Source organism: Mytilus trossulus, chromosome 3 (genome assembly GCF_036588685.1).
Source record: "Mytilus trossulus isolate FHL-02 chromosome 3, PNRI_Mtr1.1.1.hap1, whole genome shotgun sequence".
In the NCBI taxonomy this organism is placed as follows: Eukaryota; Metazoa; Mollusca; class Bivalvia; order Mytilida; family Mytilidae; genus Mytilus; species Mytilus trossulus.
The window spans coordinates 79816474-79831542 of NC_086375.1; the positions used below are offsets into that span (position 1 = coordinate 79816474).

At 30.7% G+C, this 15069-nt stretch overlaps 1 protein-coding gene across 1 annotated transcript; it reads right to left on the bottom strand.

Annotated features, from left to right (window-relative positions):
* Positions 1-1174: 1174 nt before the first annotated feature.
* Positions 1175-13986, bottom strand: LOC134711057 (uncharacterized). Its single transcript, XM_063571485.1, has 10 exons — positions 13951-13986; positions 13636-13721; positions 12952-13092; positions 10913-11000; positions 10104-10183; positions 9826-9960; positions 7273-7420; positions 6252-6346; positions 2604-2744; positions 1175-1331 (listed from the first exon to the last, which is right to left on the bottom strand). Exons 1-10 carry the CDS (start codon positions 13984-13986, stop codon positions 1253-1255), a joined length of 1029 nt encoding a protein of 342 aa, XP_063427555.1. The 3' UTR covers positions 1175-1252.
* Between the last annotated feature and the right edge of the window lie 1083 nt (positions 13987-15069).

The window sequence follows — 15069 nt, forward strand, 5'->3', positions numbered from 1 at the left end:
GAAATGTGCATCACATTTAAATACGACTTAACATGTATACTTGAATCAATCAGGAAATGAAATTATTTTGAAAATACATAGAACAAAAATAGCAAATAAATAAAAAGCTGTAAAAAGTATTTAAGAAATATACAGTAAAAAAAATGTAGAATCTGGACATATATTTAAATTTTATTTATCAATATTTATCAAAATACTAAATAAGCATAAAAAAAAGTAATAACAAATGCATGTATATATAAATAAATGATAGCATGTCATTAAAATAATGTATGCTAATAATAAGGGGAAAACAACGCTATGTAATATATTTAACGTTATATGTATAATAAATAAAAAAAATGACTATGGCCGTGTGAAATTGTCTAGATCTGTAAAATGCAATTGTATTGAATATTTTTTTTCGTTATTAACTTATTTTGATAGAAACTGAAACCAAATTGGTAGAGTGAACAGAGTATTTGTTTCACTATATGATTATATTTGAATAAACAGCTGCGCCATGAGCGCATGATACGCCCGACGTCTTGTGTGGAAGTTTTATGCCATAATCATAAATAGTTTCTGAAAAAGTTTTAAGCAATAACCATATATTGTTTTTGAGACACGGCGGGACATGTGAAACCCCCAACCCTGTTTTTTTTTTTACAAAAACTAAATATCACTAAAATAAAATTTTGAATCAAAACCAAAAAGTATACAGATCTTTAGATTATATAACAAAGAAGTGTGTAAAGTTTTAAGCAATAATCATAAATTATTTTTGAGATACGGCGCGACATGTAAAAAAAAAAACCTCCCCTGTTTAACAAAATACTCAATAACTCCAAAAAAAGGTTTGAATCATCACCAAAAAGTATACAGATCTTTAGATTAATATAACAAAGAAGTGTGTAAAGTTTTAAGTAATAATCATCAATTGTTTTTGAGAGACGGCACAACATGTAAAAATAATCATAAATTGTTTTTGAGATACGGCACAACATGTAAAAAAAAAAACCTCCCCCTTTTTTTTTACAAAATACTCAATAACTCAAAAATGAAATTTTGAATCATCACCAAAAAGTATACAGATCTTTAGATTAATATAACAAAGACATGTGTAAAATTTTAAGCAATAATCAAAAATCGTTTTTGAGATATGGCGCGACATGTAAAAAAACCCTCCCCCTTTTTTACAAAATACTCAATAACTCAAATTTGAAATTTTGAATCATCACCAAACAGTATACAGATATTAAGATTAATATAACTAAGAAGCATTTTCAAACAGTGTTATCATATTTTTATCTCCACTTTCCTTTGCTTCATCAGAAGGTGTACGTCCCCATCTAGATATAAAAATAAATAAATCACATTAAATTAAGTAGAAACAAGAAACTTTATAGAGTATAATGACATCATTTATAATCTGATTAAAATAGATCTTTTACTTAACTTTGTTAGATATTCTTTTGTTTTTTGTTCCTTTTACTCAATGGTTTAAACAGAGGAATAGGAGACATCCAAATACCTTTTATAAATGTCACATAAACATGTTCTTAGCCTAACAGCATTTCAGTTAATGTCTAAAAATTTCGACCCCATTTATTTCTAAAAGTATCGCATAAAGGTATATTTTTTATTACATATATGAATTGACTGTGTGAAAAATAGCTTACCGCAAACTAGTATCAAAAATTTACTGTGTGATCAAAACTGTATTGTATGCCCTTAACATGTAAACTATGCAAATATTCTAATCGCTGAACCATAACAGATGATACAGGATCATTTCCTTCTTCTTATATTGATCTCATCTCTACATGAACTAACACAACTGCATTCATAAAACTATTGACTTACCAGTGGTTGTTGCTCATAAACTGACCTAATCAGAAACTTTAACATTTAAACTAAGCTAAAGATTCAAATTCAAACGACCATGACGAATGGAAAAAAAAGTATTCATGAAAACAACTCCATACCAAATATCATTGACTTATCATTATTGATCCGCATGATACTGACCTAATCAGATACTTTATCAAACTGTTAACATCATTGCCGATGGATGCAGCTTACTCTAGTCTCACCAACTTAACTTGTCGTGGGACACAAAAATTGTCATTGCACTTATATACTCATAGAAAATATTTTCTTTGTCAAAATACATTTTAATTTCACAGTTTGATACCATTTACAATAACCATTTTTAAAACACAGGATTATTTTAGTGAATATTGTCGAATAGACAAATTATACATTATGTAAGCCTCCATTGCTGCCAAACAGCCATTTTTCAAGCAACATTGAATACCTTGCCTGCCTTAATAAAAAATACCTGAAAAATTGAGAATGCTTTTTTAAAAAAGAACATGACAGTCATTATAGTTAGATGTCACCTATGCTTATCCTTTTGGGTTGACAAGCCACTTCTTTCTTTTAATCGCAAGACTAGATTAAACAATACATTGGCAAGGTTAGAAAAGTTATTGGTTTCAATACTGAAACTTCTGTTAACTTTGAGTGGACATTAAATGTTTTTCCGTGATTGGTCAACTTGAGCTATGGTGTAAGCACAAAAAATGGTCAAATTTAATATTTTCATTCTTTAAATATACCTATCTTTCATAAGCTTATCAGCTCCATGCTCCAATAGATATTTAACTAAGTGAATATGCCCCTCTGCTACTGCCATATGTAAAGCTGATCTTTCATCATAGTCAATCTTATTACAGAGTGTATTGTCTGTCTTTAAATACCTGTTAATGAGAGAAAGAAAAGAAAATCACTGGGACAGAATTCGAATTAGTATAAAAACAAAAGATTTATACTATTCAAAACACTTCAATAGAATGAGATGGATTTTGAAGATACCTATTGACAATCAGGGCCAGTTTCAATAAGAGTAAAAACAGGCATATTTTTATCCAGAAATTTATATCTGTCCTGCAATGTTGAATGGTTGTACAACCATCTATTATAGTATAGAACTTATACAAAGTTATTCGGGGATGTTTCTTTATTTTGACAAAGTTGAACTAAACTGGCTGCTAAAATTAAATTATTATTCCACTATTTCATTTTCATCAAAGGAACACTAGCTGGCAAATTAATGTTCACCTTTTTGACTCAAATTCTCATATTTGAATTATAACAATGTAAAACATGTATCGAAATTAATTCACCATTTTCTTCATTTGAAAATGTCTGTACCAGTCAGGAATATGACAGTTCTTGTCCATTCGTTTTTGATGCTTTTTGTTATTTGATTTTGTCATGTGATTATGGACTTTCCGAATTGATTTTCCTCTAAGTTCAGTATTTTTGTGATTTAATTTTTTGTTCTAAAGTCTAAAAAAACAATTAACTGAGCATGGGCTCGAGAATATGTAGCTGTGACTGGTGTGTATTTCAGTCTAGACCTTATCTAATTAATTATTGAGTTGACCTCTGAATACTTCTGATGGTGATATAAACATAAATTTAGATGTAAATAGATAGCTGAACTCATGCAGTTCGTTTTTTCTAGGTCTGTTTAATTTCATATTATAGATTAAATATATATGTTAATCATTGTTTTTACATGTCTTAGACTGATGTTGTGTGGATCAAATCAGTCAATTAAATAATTCCAATATAGACATTCTTTTCCTTTAAATAACATAACACGCACGATGCATGAATATCCATCTCTAGCTTTGGGGCTTTATTGAAGTTCACATGAATACGGATTCAATGAGGTTTAATTATTCACTTGCAAGTTCATAATTCATCATTAATGTTTCTTAGCTTATTTTGACAACATTTAAACATACTAGCATCTTAAAGGTAAAATCACAAAAATACTGAACTCAGAGGAAAATCCAATCGGAAAGTCCATAATCACATGGCAAAATCAAATGACAAAACACATAAAAAACGAATGGACAAGTACTGTCATATTCCTGAATTGGTACAGGCATTTTCAAATATAGAAAATGGTGGATTAAACCTGGTGTTGTAGTGATAACCCTCTCACTTTGCTGACAGTCTCGGCAAATCCGGTATATTTACAATGATGCGTGAACTAGACAGACATAGTAAATGAAATAGTCAAACTATGGGTATTTTGTTTGTATAGATTTCTTTCACGGATTTGGCTATACTTTTTGGACCTTTTGGGTTATAGCTCTTCATCTTTTATATAAGCTTGGGATTTCAAATATTTTGGCCACGAGCATCACTGAAGAGACATGTATTGTCAAAATGCGCATCTGGTGCAAGAAAATTAGTACCGTTAATTTTATTTAGACCGTTGGTTTTCCCGTTTGAATTGTTTTACACTAGTAATTTTGGGGCCCTTTATAGCTTGTTGTTCGGTGTGACCCAAGGTTCCGTGTTGAAGGCCGTACTTTAACCTATAATGGTTTACTTTTTAAATTGTTATTTGGATGGAGAGTTGTCTTATTGGCACTCACACCACATCTTCCTATATCTATATATCAGTCATCATCGTGTAATAATTTTAAAATGAACAATTAAACAAACACAAAAACATCTATCTAACAACACATTCATTGCTTCGCGTGTCTGACGTCAGAACTTTTATTTTATTTGTATTTTAATTTGTGGTTCATCGTATTTTCTAATTCATAATAGAAATATATAAAAATGACATTTATAAGAACCAAAGAAACACTAAAAGTCGCATATACAAAACACACCTGCAAAACATGAAGGATAATACAAACACATTGACGGGATGTTAAAGTACCAAGTTACGTTAAATGGATATCACATAAAACAATCCAACAGTAAAAGTAATATTAATAATAGAGCACAGACAATATAATACGTTGATAAGATGATGAACAACACCAGTACGCAGAATCTTTACCCCAAGATTAACATGTATAATTTGTGAAGTTGATACGGAATATTTGTCAAAAAGTCTTCGTACCGTCCGATGAATTTTTTTAGAAAAAGGACTAGACGTTCTTTGAAATACCCCTGGTTCATCAACTTTCTACTCAGACGCTGATGACGTTTTACAAAGTCTGAGTTGGGAGATATATATCCCATATGCAGGTAAAGTTGGTATACTGCTATTAAGGTGGGGGAAATTTATAATTTTAAATTAAAATAATCTTGTTTGTCATAGATTCTGGTACTGAGATGACTGTGTAAGTCAAAGTCGAGATATAAGTCTAAAAATGAGGCGGGAGGAAGCCGTGTCTGTTTTTTCTTTAATTTCTAGTTCTGGGAGATATATTAATGAAACCCAATCAGAAAAGTTCGGATTGTTTATGGAAAGAACATCATCAATATATCTGAAAGTGAAATTAAATAATCTGGCTTCTTTGATCCTCTTGTTTTTGACAAGTGTCTGAAGGAACTCCGATTCATATGAAAGTAAAAAGAGGTCGACAAGAAGAGGCTCACAGTTTGTTTCCATAGGAATGCCGACAATTTGTTGGAAAAGTCTATCATTTCACCATTTTACTTTTATTAATGATTAAACAAAAAAACAACATATTATATATTTTTTTTATATATCTAGTAGCTAGTGCCCCTTAACTGTTTAACAAAAAATCATATTCTATTTTTTTTTAAATCTTGTAGCTAATATCACATACAGTATTTGGTCGTGAATAATATACGCCTTTTTTTAACCAAAATATGCACTTGGTACACGGGTTGTGGATAATACAAAACTATAGATGGTATTCGATTTTTTTCTCATATATTTTTTAAGATGTGAAGGGGATGGAAAAAGGTGCGTATTATACGTAACAGAGTACTATACATGGCCGAATATGGTACCAACTTTCTATATCAAGAAAAATGTTATAACAGCTAGCAAGTAATTTGATTTAATGAAAATATCAGCAATTACAATATTTATCCCCAACAGACATATTTAGCAAGGGATAAAACTATTCACACATATATGCATGATATATATAACTTTTGTATTGATAAAATAAAAGCTATACTAAACAGACATGAACAATTCTTTAATTTATATAATGTCATTTCTAATATGGCATATGACATTTAAAGTAAACATATATTTATCAGGTAAGTTTTCTTTGATATTGCAGATTTACTGAATTTCCAGGGGTAAAAAAAATCCACTTAACCAAAGATACCCTTGAAAACTTGCAAGGATGCAGGTCAACTACAAATATCTGGTATTACCTTCATCAGGAAAAAATGATAGCAAAACTTAGTTAAACTAAAAATACTCATTGACTTCACATTTTCAAAATTAATTTTAATTATACCTGCGAATAGTCTTTAAGTCACCTTTACAGGCTCTAATAAGAAATAGAAATATCCTTTCTTCATCTAAATGTTTGCTGAAGGTTTTGTCTTCCTGCTGTTTAAATAAGATAATTTTTGATTTGAGTTAATCTTTTCAATTGTGACTGAATGTGTCTTACACAATATAAACAATATAAAACCAATAAGACACTACTTTCTCAAATCTCAATATTCTTTAAGGGCATACGATACAGTTACAGGGGAGGTAATGACGTTGCTAACGTAAAATGTTATTTTAGCGACGTCAAACTGTGACATATCGGGAAAAGATGCATTTTTAGACTGATTTTTTATCATTCAAACTGATTTAATTTGAAAACGAGTTCATGGACCCCTATTTTTCAAAACGGCAATTTGTTTCATTTTGCAAGGAGATTATGTGACCCAAATTTTATAAAACTGTAAATAGAAGATTTTTGAAAATTTTGATACACATGCAGCAAAAAATGACGTTTTTTTCTCAATTCATGAACATTTTGATAAATATGAGTATTTCTGAATTAAAAAATGCATATTATTTTAGAACACTTATAAAATACAGAAATTAACGATTATGTTACAAAAATCAATTTGTGTTTATCTTTTATAACAAAAAAGTTATGTATTTCTTTCGAAAAAGAAATTACGGCTACAAATCTGAATTTTGAGCAAATATACAAAATTTCGACCTCATTTTACTCAAAAAGTAGCACATGAAGGTATATTTTTTATTACATATTTGATTTAATCAGGTAAAAAATAGCCTATATGCAATTTTTTATGAACTTGTAAATACAGGATCAAAACTGTATCGTATGCCCTTAAATGGTTCCAATGAAGATTACCGTAAATAATTTCATCAATACAACTTTGTTTACCAATAAAGGATCAAATGATTGCCAAAGAACGTTTACTTGTAATGAAGATGTATGTTTTGTTCTTGTCACCATAATAGGAAAAGGTAACAGGGTAAATACTATTTATAGCTATGTAAGTTCTTACTTTTTCTATACTTTCATCCGCGGCTGCATCCATAGCCTTTTGTAGTACATCTTTTACTTTTTCAAAATCTTCTTTGCGACGTTGTTTACCTTTCTGCTCCCAAAATTTTACTTTTTCATTCACTAAGTCAACTGGCATTTTCCGAAAGCTGTAAAATATATAACATATGTGTACATAAAACATGTAGCTACTGTAAAATCAGAAAATATTGTGAAGTTCTAACAAAGACCAATAATGCAACTGGATATCACATTTTGAATCTGTTCAAAGTTTTGATTTTTCTACCCTGTATACCACATTGCCTCACATTCTCATTAAGAAAAAAATCACACACCTAATTAACTGGGCATTTAAAAAGTCAGAATGTGTATATATAAGTTCAAACTCTTTTAGGTCCTTTTTTAGGAGCAATAAACAAAAAAAACTATGTCAATTGGACATGCTTTGATACTATATATGCCCTTGAATTTTTACTAGATAACATTTTTGTTCGCTTTTGAAATTCCATATTTCGTCAGGTTATCGGAATTCCAATGGGGACTAACTGTGCATCACTTATTGCGGACCTGTTTTTGTATTGCTATGAGTTACAATTTATGACAAAAATCAGACAAGACCCATCGAAACAACATCTGATAAACAAATTTAATAATACTTTTAGATATTTGGATGTCATTTTGGCTCTCAATAATGACGACTTCAGCATGTTTACTGAAAATTTATCCTGTTGAACTTACTTTAAATAAAGCTAATACTAACAATGACCACTGCCCTTTCCTCGATCTTGATATATATATCCCTAACGGAAAGCTTCATACTAAAATTTATGATAAAAGAGATGATTTTTCATTTCCTATCGTTAATTACCCATTTCTAGATGGTGACTTCCCTTGTCACCATCTTACTGCGTTTATATATCTCAACTTGTACGATTCGCTCGTGTATGTAACAATGATTTAGATTTTAACGAGAGAAATTTATGTATTACTAAAATTTATTACACCAGGGTTTTCGATATCACAAACTAGTCAAAATATTTATTAAATGTTATCATCGGTATAAGGACATCATTCGTAAATATAGCTCAACATGCAGACTTCTTATACGTTTAGGTATTTCACATCCAATTTTTTTATGGAAATATTCTTTATAAAGCACAAAAATGTCAGTATTCACCGCAGAAACTAACAAAACCTTTAAATAGATTTATTAAGAAGGGATATAGTTACGATACTGTTGTCAGGTCATTGAAGATTGCATATTTTGGCGTTAATATTGAATCACTTATAGGGTCTTTGTATCGGAACTAAACACATTTATTCATAAACCAGTTGTTGGCATGACACGGGTTATGTTCTCCTCATATATGTTATGATGGTATGATACTAAACCCCTAACAGGAAGGATTGTGCCTGATATTCATATGATGAAATCATAATCTTTTAATTAGTTTAATTGAAGTCTGGAGCTGGCATGTCAGTTAACTGCTAGTAGTCTGTTGTTATTTATGTGTAATTGTCATTTTGTTTATTTTCTTTGGTTACATCTTCTGACATCAGACTCGGACTTATCTTGAATTTAATTTTAAATGTACGTATTGTTATGCGTTTACTTTTCTACATTAGCTAAAGGTATAGGGGGAGGGTTGAGATCTCATAAACATGTTTAACCCCGCCGCATTTTTGCGCCTGTCCCAAGTCAGGAGCCTCTGGTCTTTGTTAGTCTTGTATTATTTTAATTTAAGTTTCTTGTGTACAATTTGGAAATTAGTATGGCGTTCATTATCACTGAACTAGTATGTATTTGTTTAGGGGCTAACTGAAGGACGCCTCCGGGTGGGGGAATATTTCGTTTCATTGAAGACCTGTTGGTGACCTTCTACTGTTGTTTTTTCTATGGTCGGGTTGTTGTCTCTTTGATACATTCCCCATTTCCATTCTCAATTTTATTAAGTATAAACGGATAAAGGTAAGACTTAATGCGCCCTCAGCTACAGCCAGGGCATAACAATAACAATTTATACAATAGATAGGATCTGAAAAAAAATTCCACTTGAATGAAGGGTAGAAAATGAGAGGGAAAGTTGGACAGGGGCAGAGGAGTAGAGGCCAATCCATTATATATCTTTTATAGAGAATAGGGAGTAAAATCCTCTGCAGGGCACAGCTTGATATGACCATAATGACCCCAGAGGTCGAGCCCTCAACAGTGGAGCAATATGGACACAATATTCAAGTAAAATACAGCTCTGAATTTGGATTGTAATACTATTTGACGCATAGATTTATGACACACAATAATATGATCGAAGAACTTAAAAATTTGGAATTGGACATTTGCCTACTATGGTCCAATATCCAAAATATAAATACATGTTGAGATTAAGTGTATTTAAGAACCAGAAGAATAAATTTTTTGAGGAAACAAACAGAAATTAATTTCAGACCCTTTGGATTCTGCATTTCAAAGAATCCGATATATTTAACTTTTGTTGAAATTAAATGATGTACACATATTTGGGCCTGCTTAAAAAGTGTAAAAGTGAATATTTACCTGTTTCGAGCAAATGGTGAGACCTGTCTTTCATTTAAGAGATATTCTACATCATCTAACCTCCCTTTAGCAGCAGCAACATGAAGTGGAGTTTCTTTAAGATAATCACTGCTGTCCATTTTGAAATATGTGTACCTGACCAATTGAAATTAATTATAATGAAATACGTTGTTCATATTCTTCATGAATAAACTATTTCACTCTTACAAAAATACAGTGTTTTTTATTTTGATAAATCAATAAAGACTATAGCTATGATATAACATGTATAGACTTACTTGAAATCCTTAAGTGTATGTAAATATCCCTTTGAAGCAGCCATCATTAGAATAGTCAAGGTTTCATCTTTTACTGAAAGCTTTACATAAAATGATGAATTTAAACACATTAGGTAAAATAGTTCATTTTAAAAAAAATTACAAACTGTTGACAAACAGATATGTTTTGTCTGTTTTCACTTTAAAACACCATTTGAGCGCTGTTCAAATGCTCAAATAGACTAATAAATAACCCAACCTACCCCAAAAATACACATGCAAATACAGTGGTATAGATTCACACAAAATTTGTCATGCAATTTCATAGAAATTTATAAAAAAAAAAAAAAAAGGGAGCTTATTTCAATTAATATTTAACAAGTTACCATAGTGTCATGGAAATTGCTGAAAGTGTTTATCAGTTATTATGAGAAAACTTGTACAACCACATTAAAGTCCCAAAACTCCAATACATAAAATCAGAATATTTTCCTGATAAATTTTTTTCTGATTTTATCTCTGATTTCTAGATCTTATTTTTTTCAAAACTCCATAAATTCTATCCAGGTTTGAAGTAATGTTACATGTATTTGATAGATTTAGATAAGATTTTGATTAAAATGAGTGGCGTTACCACATCCTCTTTTAAAAAAATTATTTGTTATCTCCAAGAAGGAACATTTTAAATGATAGAAGTACTTGTTGGAAACTTTATTCATAGAATTTTACTAAGTTAAACATCACTTTATAATTGGCTCAATAGTTTCAAATAGGTTTACAATTAGATAAACTTTAAATATTTATAGAGACAAACTCTATACACTACATACCTTAGCCTTTTGTCCTGCATTATTCTTATATTTTGTCAAAAGCTTTTGAATATCTTCATTGTTATCATTCATTGGTATTCTGGATTCTCTGTAGTATTAAACACATACATATGTACAGTAAAACATAAAGACTTAATAATTAATCGATTGCTACCCTAAAACCATGTAATTAGTTTGTATGATTTTACAACTATCACCATGTTAAACTGATATTTATTTTGAGGCTTTAAAAATAACCATAGATAGACATTTTGCAGAAAGAAGAAGTCTAAGATAACTCTAAGATTTTTTTTGAAGAAGGATATAGAAGAACATTTGATAATCGATTGGTTTATTGGTGTTTTCAAAGATTTGCGTTTTCATTTCAACCACCTGTAATTGGTGGGAGAAGCAGGAATGCCAAAAGATAACCACAACCTTCCACAGGAAACTTGCTGCCTAAGTCAATCAAGACTGAAGTACTTCACATTTGTCATATGCTGGTTTCAAAATAACAGTGGATTAATTACTAATACCACTTGGTCTCGTCCAGGCCCCTAGTAGGACATTGAAAATATTGCAGGGAGGTAACAGAAAACCTTTAATACCATCTTTTGGTGGGGTTTGTGTTGTTAAGTCTTTAGTTTTGTATGTTTTGTCGTGTGTACTACTTTTTTTCTGTTTGTCTTTTTCATTTTTATCCAGTGCGTTGTCAATTTATTTTTGATTTATGAGTTTGACTGTCCCTCTGGTATATCTTTCGCCACTCATTTTAATTTTTTCTATCCATAATTTTGAAGCAGAAAATATGAATCCTTCCATTTTATACTTAAGTTCGTTCAGTTGTTTTAACTGGTTTTAAGATGATTTAATGATTGAAGTTTTGTTGGTTTTTGTAATATTTGATTTTCAATTTCTCTAATCTTTCTTTTGTACATGATCATAAGAGTGAAAATAAAAATGCGAAATGTGTCAAAGAGACAGCAACCCGACCACAGAAAAAACAACAGCAGAAAGTCAAGAACAGGTCTTCAACGTAGCGAGAATCCCGCCCCTGGAGCCGTCCTTCAGCTGGCCCCTAAACAAATATATACTAGTTCAGTGCGTATGAACTCCATACTAATTCCCAAATTGTACACAAGAAACTTAAATTAAAATGATACAAGACTAACAAAGGCCAGAGGCTCCTGACTTGGGACAGGCGCAAAAATGCGGCGGGGTTAAACATGTTTATGAGCTCAACCCTCCCCTATACCTCTAGCCAAAGTAGAAAAGTAAACGCATAACAATACGCACATTAAAATTCAGTTCAAGAGAAGTTCGAGTCTGATGTCAGAAGATGTAACCAAAGAAAATAAACAAAATGAAAATAATACATAAATAACAACAGACTACTAGCAGTAAACTGACATGCCAGCTCCAGACTTCAAATAAACTGATTAAAAGATTATGATTTCATCATATGAATATCAGACACAATCCTTCCCGTTGGGGGTTTAGTATCATACCATCATAACATATATGAGGAGAACATAACCCGTGTCAACCCATGTCCTTCTTCATCATGATAAAATATTTTTTGGGGTTTTTATTGAAATCTTTTTACACTGTGTTGTGCATAGAATTAATATTGAAGACCTATTAAAATGAAAATGAACATTCTGTCCTACAAAGTGCAGGATATAAATGTGTACAAAATTTAAATAAAATAAATAAGCTTGTCTAGAAATAAGTGAAAATGAAAGTTCCCTAAAATATCCTTCTTCCCTCTCACAGAAAATTCATTGTTTGTACCTTTAGCTGTATCGAGGTTATCGTTTCTTTGGAGAATCTGATATGAGTTCATCCATCTCTTGTTTTGGAACTGTCTTCACATTTTACAAAATCATACAATTTCATAAACATAATATTTGATATGCCAAAAGAAGAAAAGTTTAACACTGTGAGGTTAATTTACTCATTATGAGATGGCATAGATTACAATTTATTTTATGAATTAAATTTGGTAGACAGTTTGTATAATTTTACAATATTAATGTAAAATCTTTAGTTTTATGTACCTGTCTGGTATTGATACGGTAACCTTTGCCTCTTTGACAAGAAATTCAACAGCTTCCACATGTCCATTTGCAGCTGCAAGGTGCAAGGCAGTACGTCCATCGTAGTCTCTCAAATTCATGTCCACTTTCTTTTCATGTAAGCTGTCGAATAGCATTAAATTAAAAATTTGCACAGAAAGACAGTAAAATATTTCTCTTGTAAAAATTAGATTTAATATTGTTCTATATATATGTATATATTAATCTTTGAAACCGTCTATCAGTGCACATTCTATATGTTTCTGGAATGATAAGCTTAATCTACACCGGTTGAAAGATTTCATAGCCAATATATCATGGTATGAGTGTCAGTAACGCAGACATTCAGTTTCCAAAAGATTTCAACACATTGTACAATGTACTTTGAAAAACAAAAAAATGTATCCTATCCTATATTTTTTCCACAAAAATATGTTTTGCTCTATTATTACACATTTGCATTGAGAGATAAATAGATTTGACCAAGATCAGAAGCAGTCATGAGGTTTTAATGGCAGCATTGAAAAAAATCAACATCTAATTAATTTCAAATTTTTATGATTTAATCAGCAACATAACAGTGGCTTATTCCAACCACTCCTTTAAAAGTAAGTTTTTTTGGATGAGAGCATACAAAAAATACATACTGGATGTTTACATATATACCTTTGTAAAGTGGGAACATCACCATTTGCTGCAGCATATATCAATCTACATGTTCTATAATCATCATTCTCTGTGTCCTTTAACTCCTATCATATAATAAAATATATACACAAATAATATGTCTGAGAAGATAAATGCTCCCTGATCAAGTGTTGCAATATAACAATTTAAAAAGGAGCATAACTCTAGAACAGTGCCAAAATTTCATGAAAATAATACCCAATGCTAAAAACTATAACATGCAGAGTTCTCATTTTGGCATGAGTGAAATACTGAAAACATTCAAGTTTGTCGGTCATTAAGACATTAGCTCACTTGCCGTCCAGAGCTAATCTTTAGATAATCAGGCATGGACTAAGGAATAAGCTCATTTGATATTTTTATAAATGTTACGGACGCAATCATGAGTTGGTTGACCGTTATGAAATAACCATCTCACAGCTCATATCAGATATGTTTCTTGTGTTGTAACTACAATACCCTTCAATTTTCACGAATGTGACATACCTAATTAGATTATATACCGAATTTGTAATAACATAAGCAACACGAGGAGGGCCACATGTGGAGCAGGATCAGCTTACCCTTCCGGAGCAACTGAGATCACCCCATTTTTATGGGGTTCGTGTTGCTTATTCTTTAGTTTTCTATAGTGTGTCTTTTGTACTTTTATTTGTCAGGTTGTCTTTTTAATTTTAGTCATGGCGTTGTCAGTTAACTTTTAATCTATGAGTTTGACTGTCCCTCTGGTATCTTTTGTGTCTTTGATAGTTACCTACTTTTTTATTTATTGATATCAAAGATAATCAATCATGTAAATCATTGTTACATTTGTGATATAGAGTTTTCATGGGCAATGTTTTCCAATTAAAATGTATAGCAAATTGTTATTAAAATTGGGGATATTCACAATTTAATTAGTTCTTAGTTATTCTGTTGTGGTACTTACTGAGCAGTGGTTTAAAAATTCATTATAAACAACCTCCAGTGCAGAAGTTTTTGCTGCTTCCCAAGGAGTGACATTCCATCTATATGAAAGAATGTTATAAAATGATATAGTTGTTTAAATTATTAAGCATTTATTCACAAATTAACTGATGTTTATTCAAACATTGAAGATAAGGCACAGTTGTTATCCCCACCCTGGTAGATTAAACTCACTTCATTTAAATTCAAAAAAGATAAAAATCCAAGATAAAAGAACCCCCAAAAAATCTTAAAAAAATAGTTAATGGGAAATCAAGTCTGTATATTTATGAAATAAATGCCACAATTAGAAAAAAAAATATTATAAATAACGACTCAAATAAATTACTGACCAGATATTAAAACACAGAGAGCATGATACGCCGTCACTATCGATATTGAAATTGTTGCAAAATAAAATAGATCATTTAAAATGCATTTAATCATACGCAAATACAAGGCTCTGTA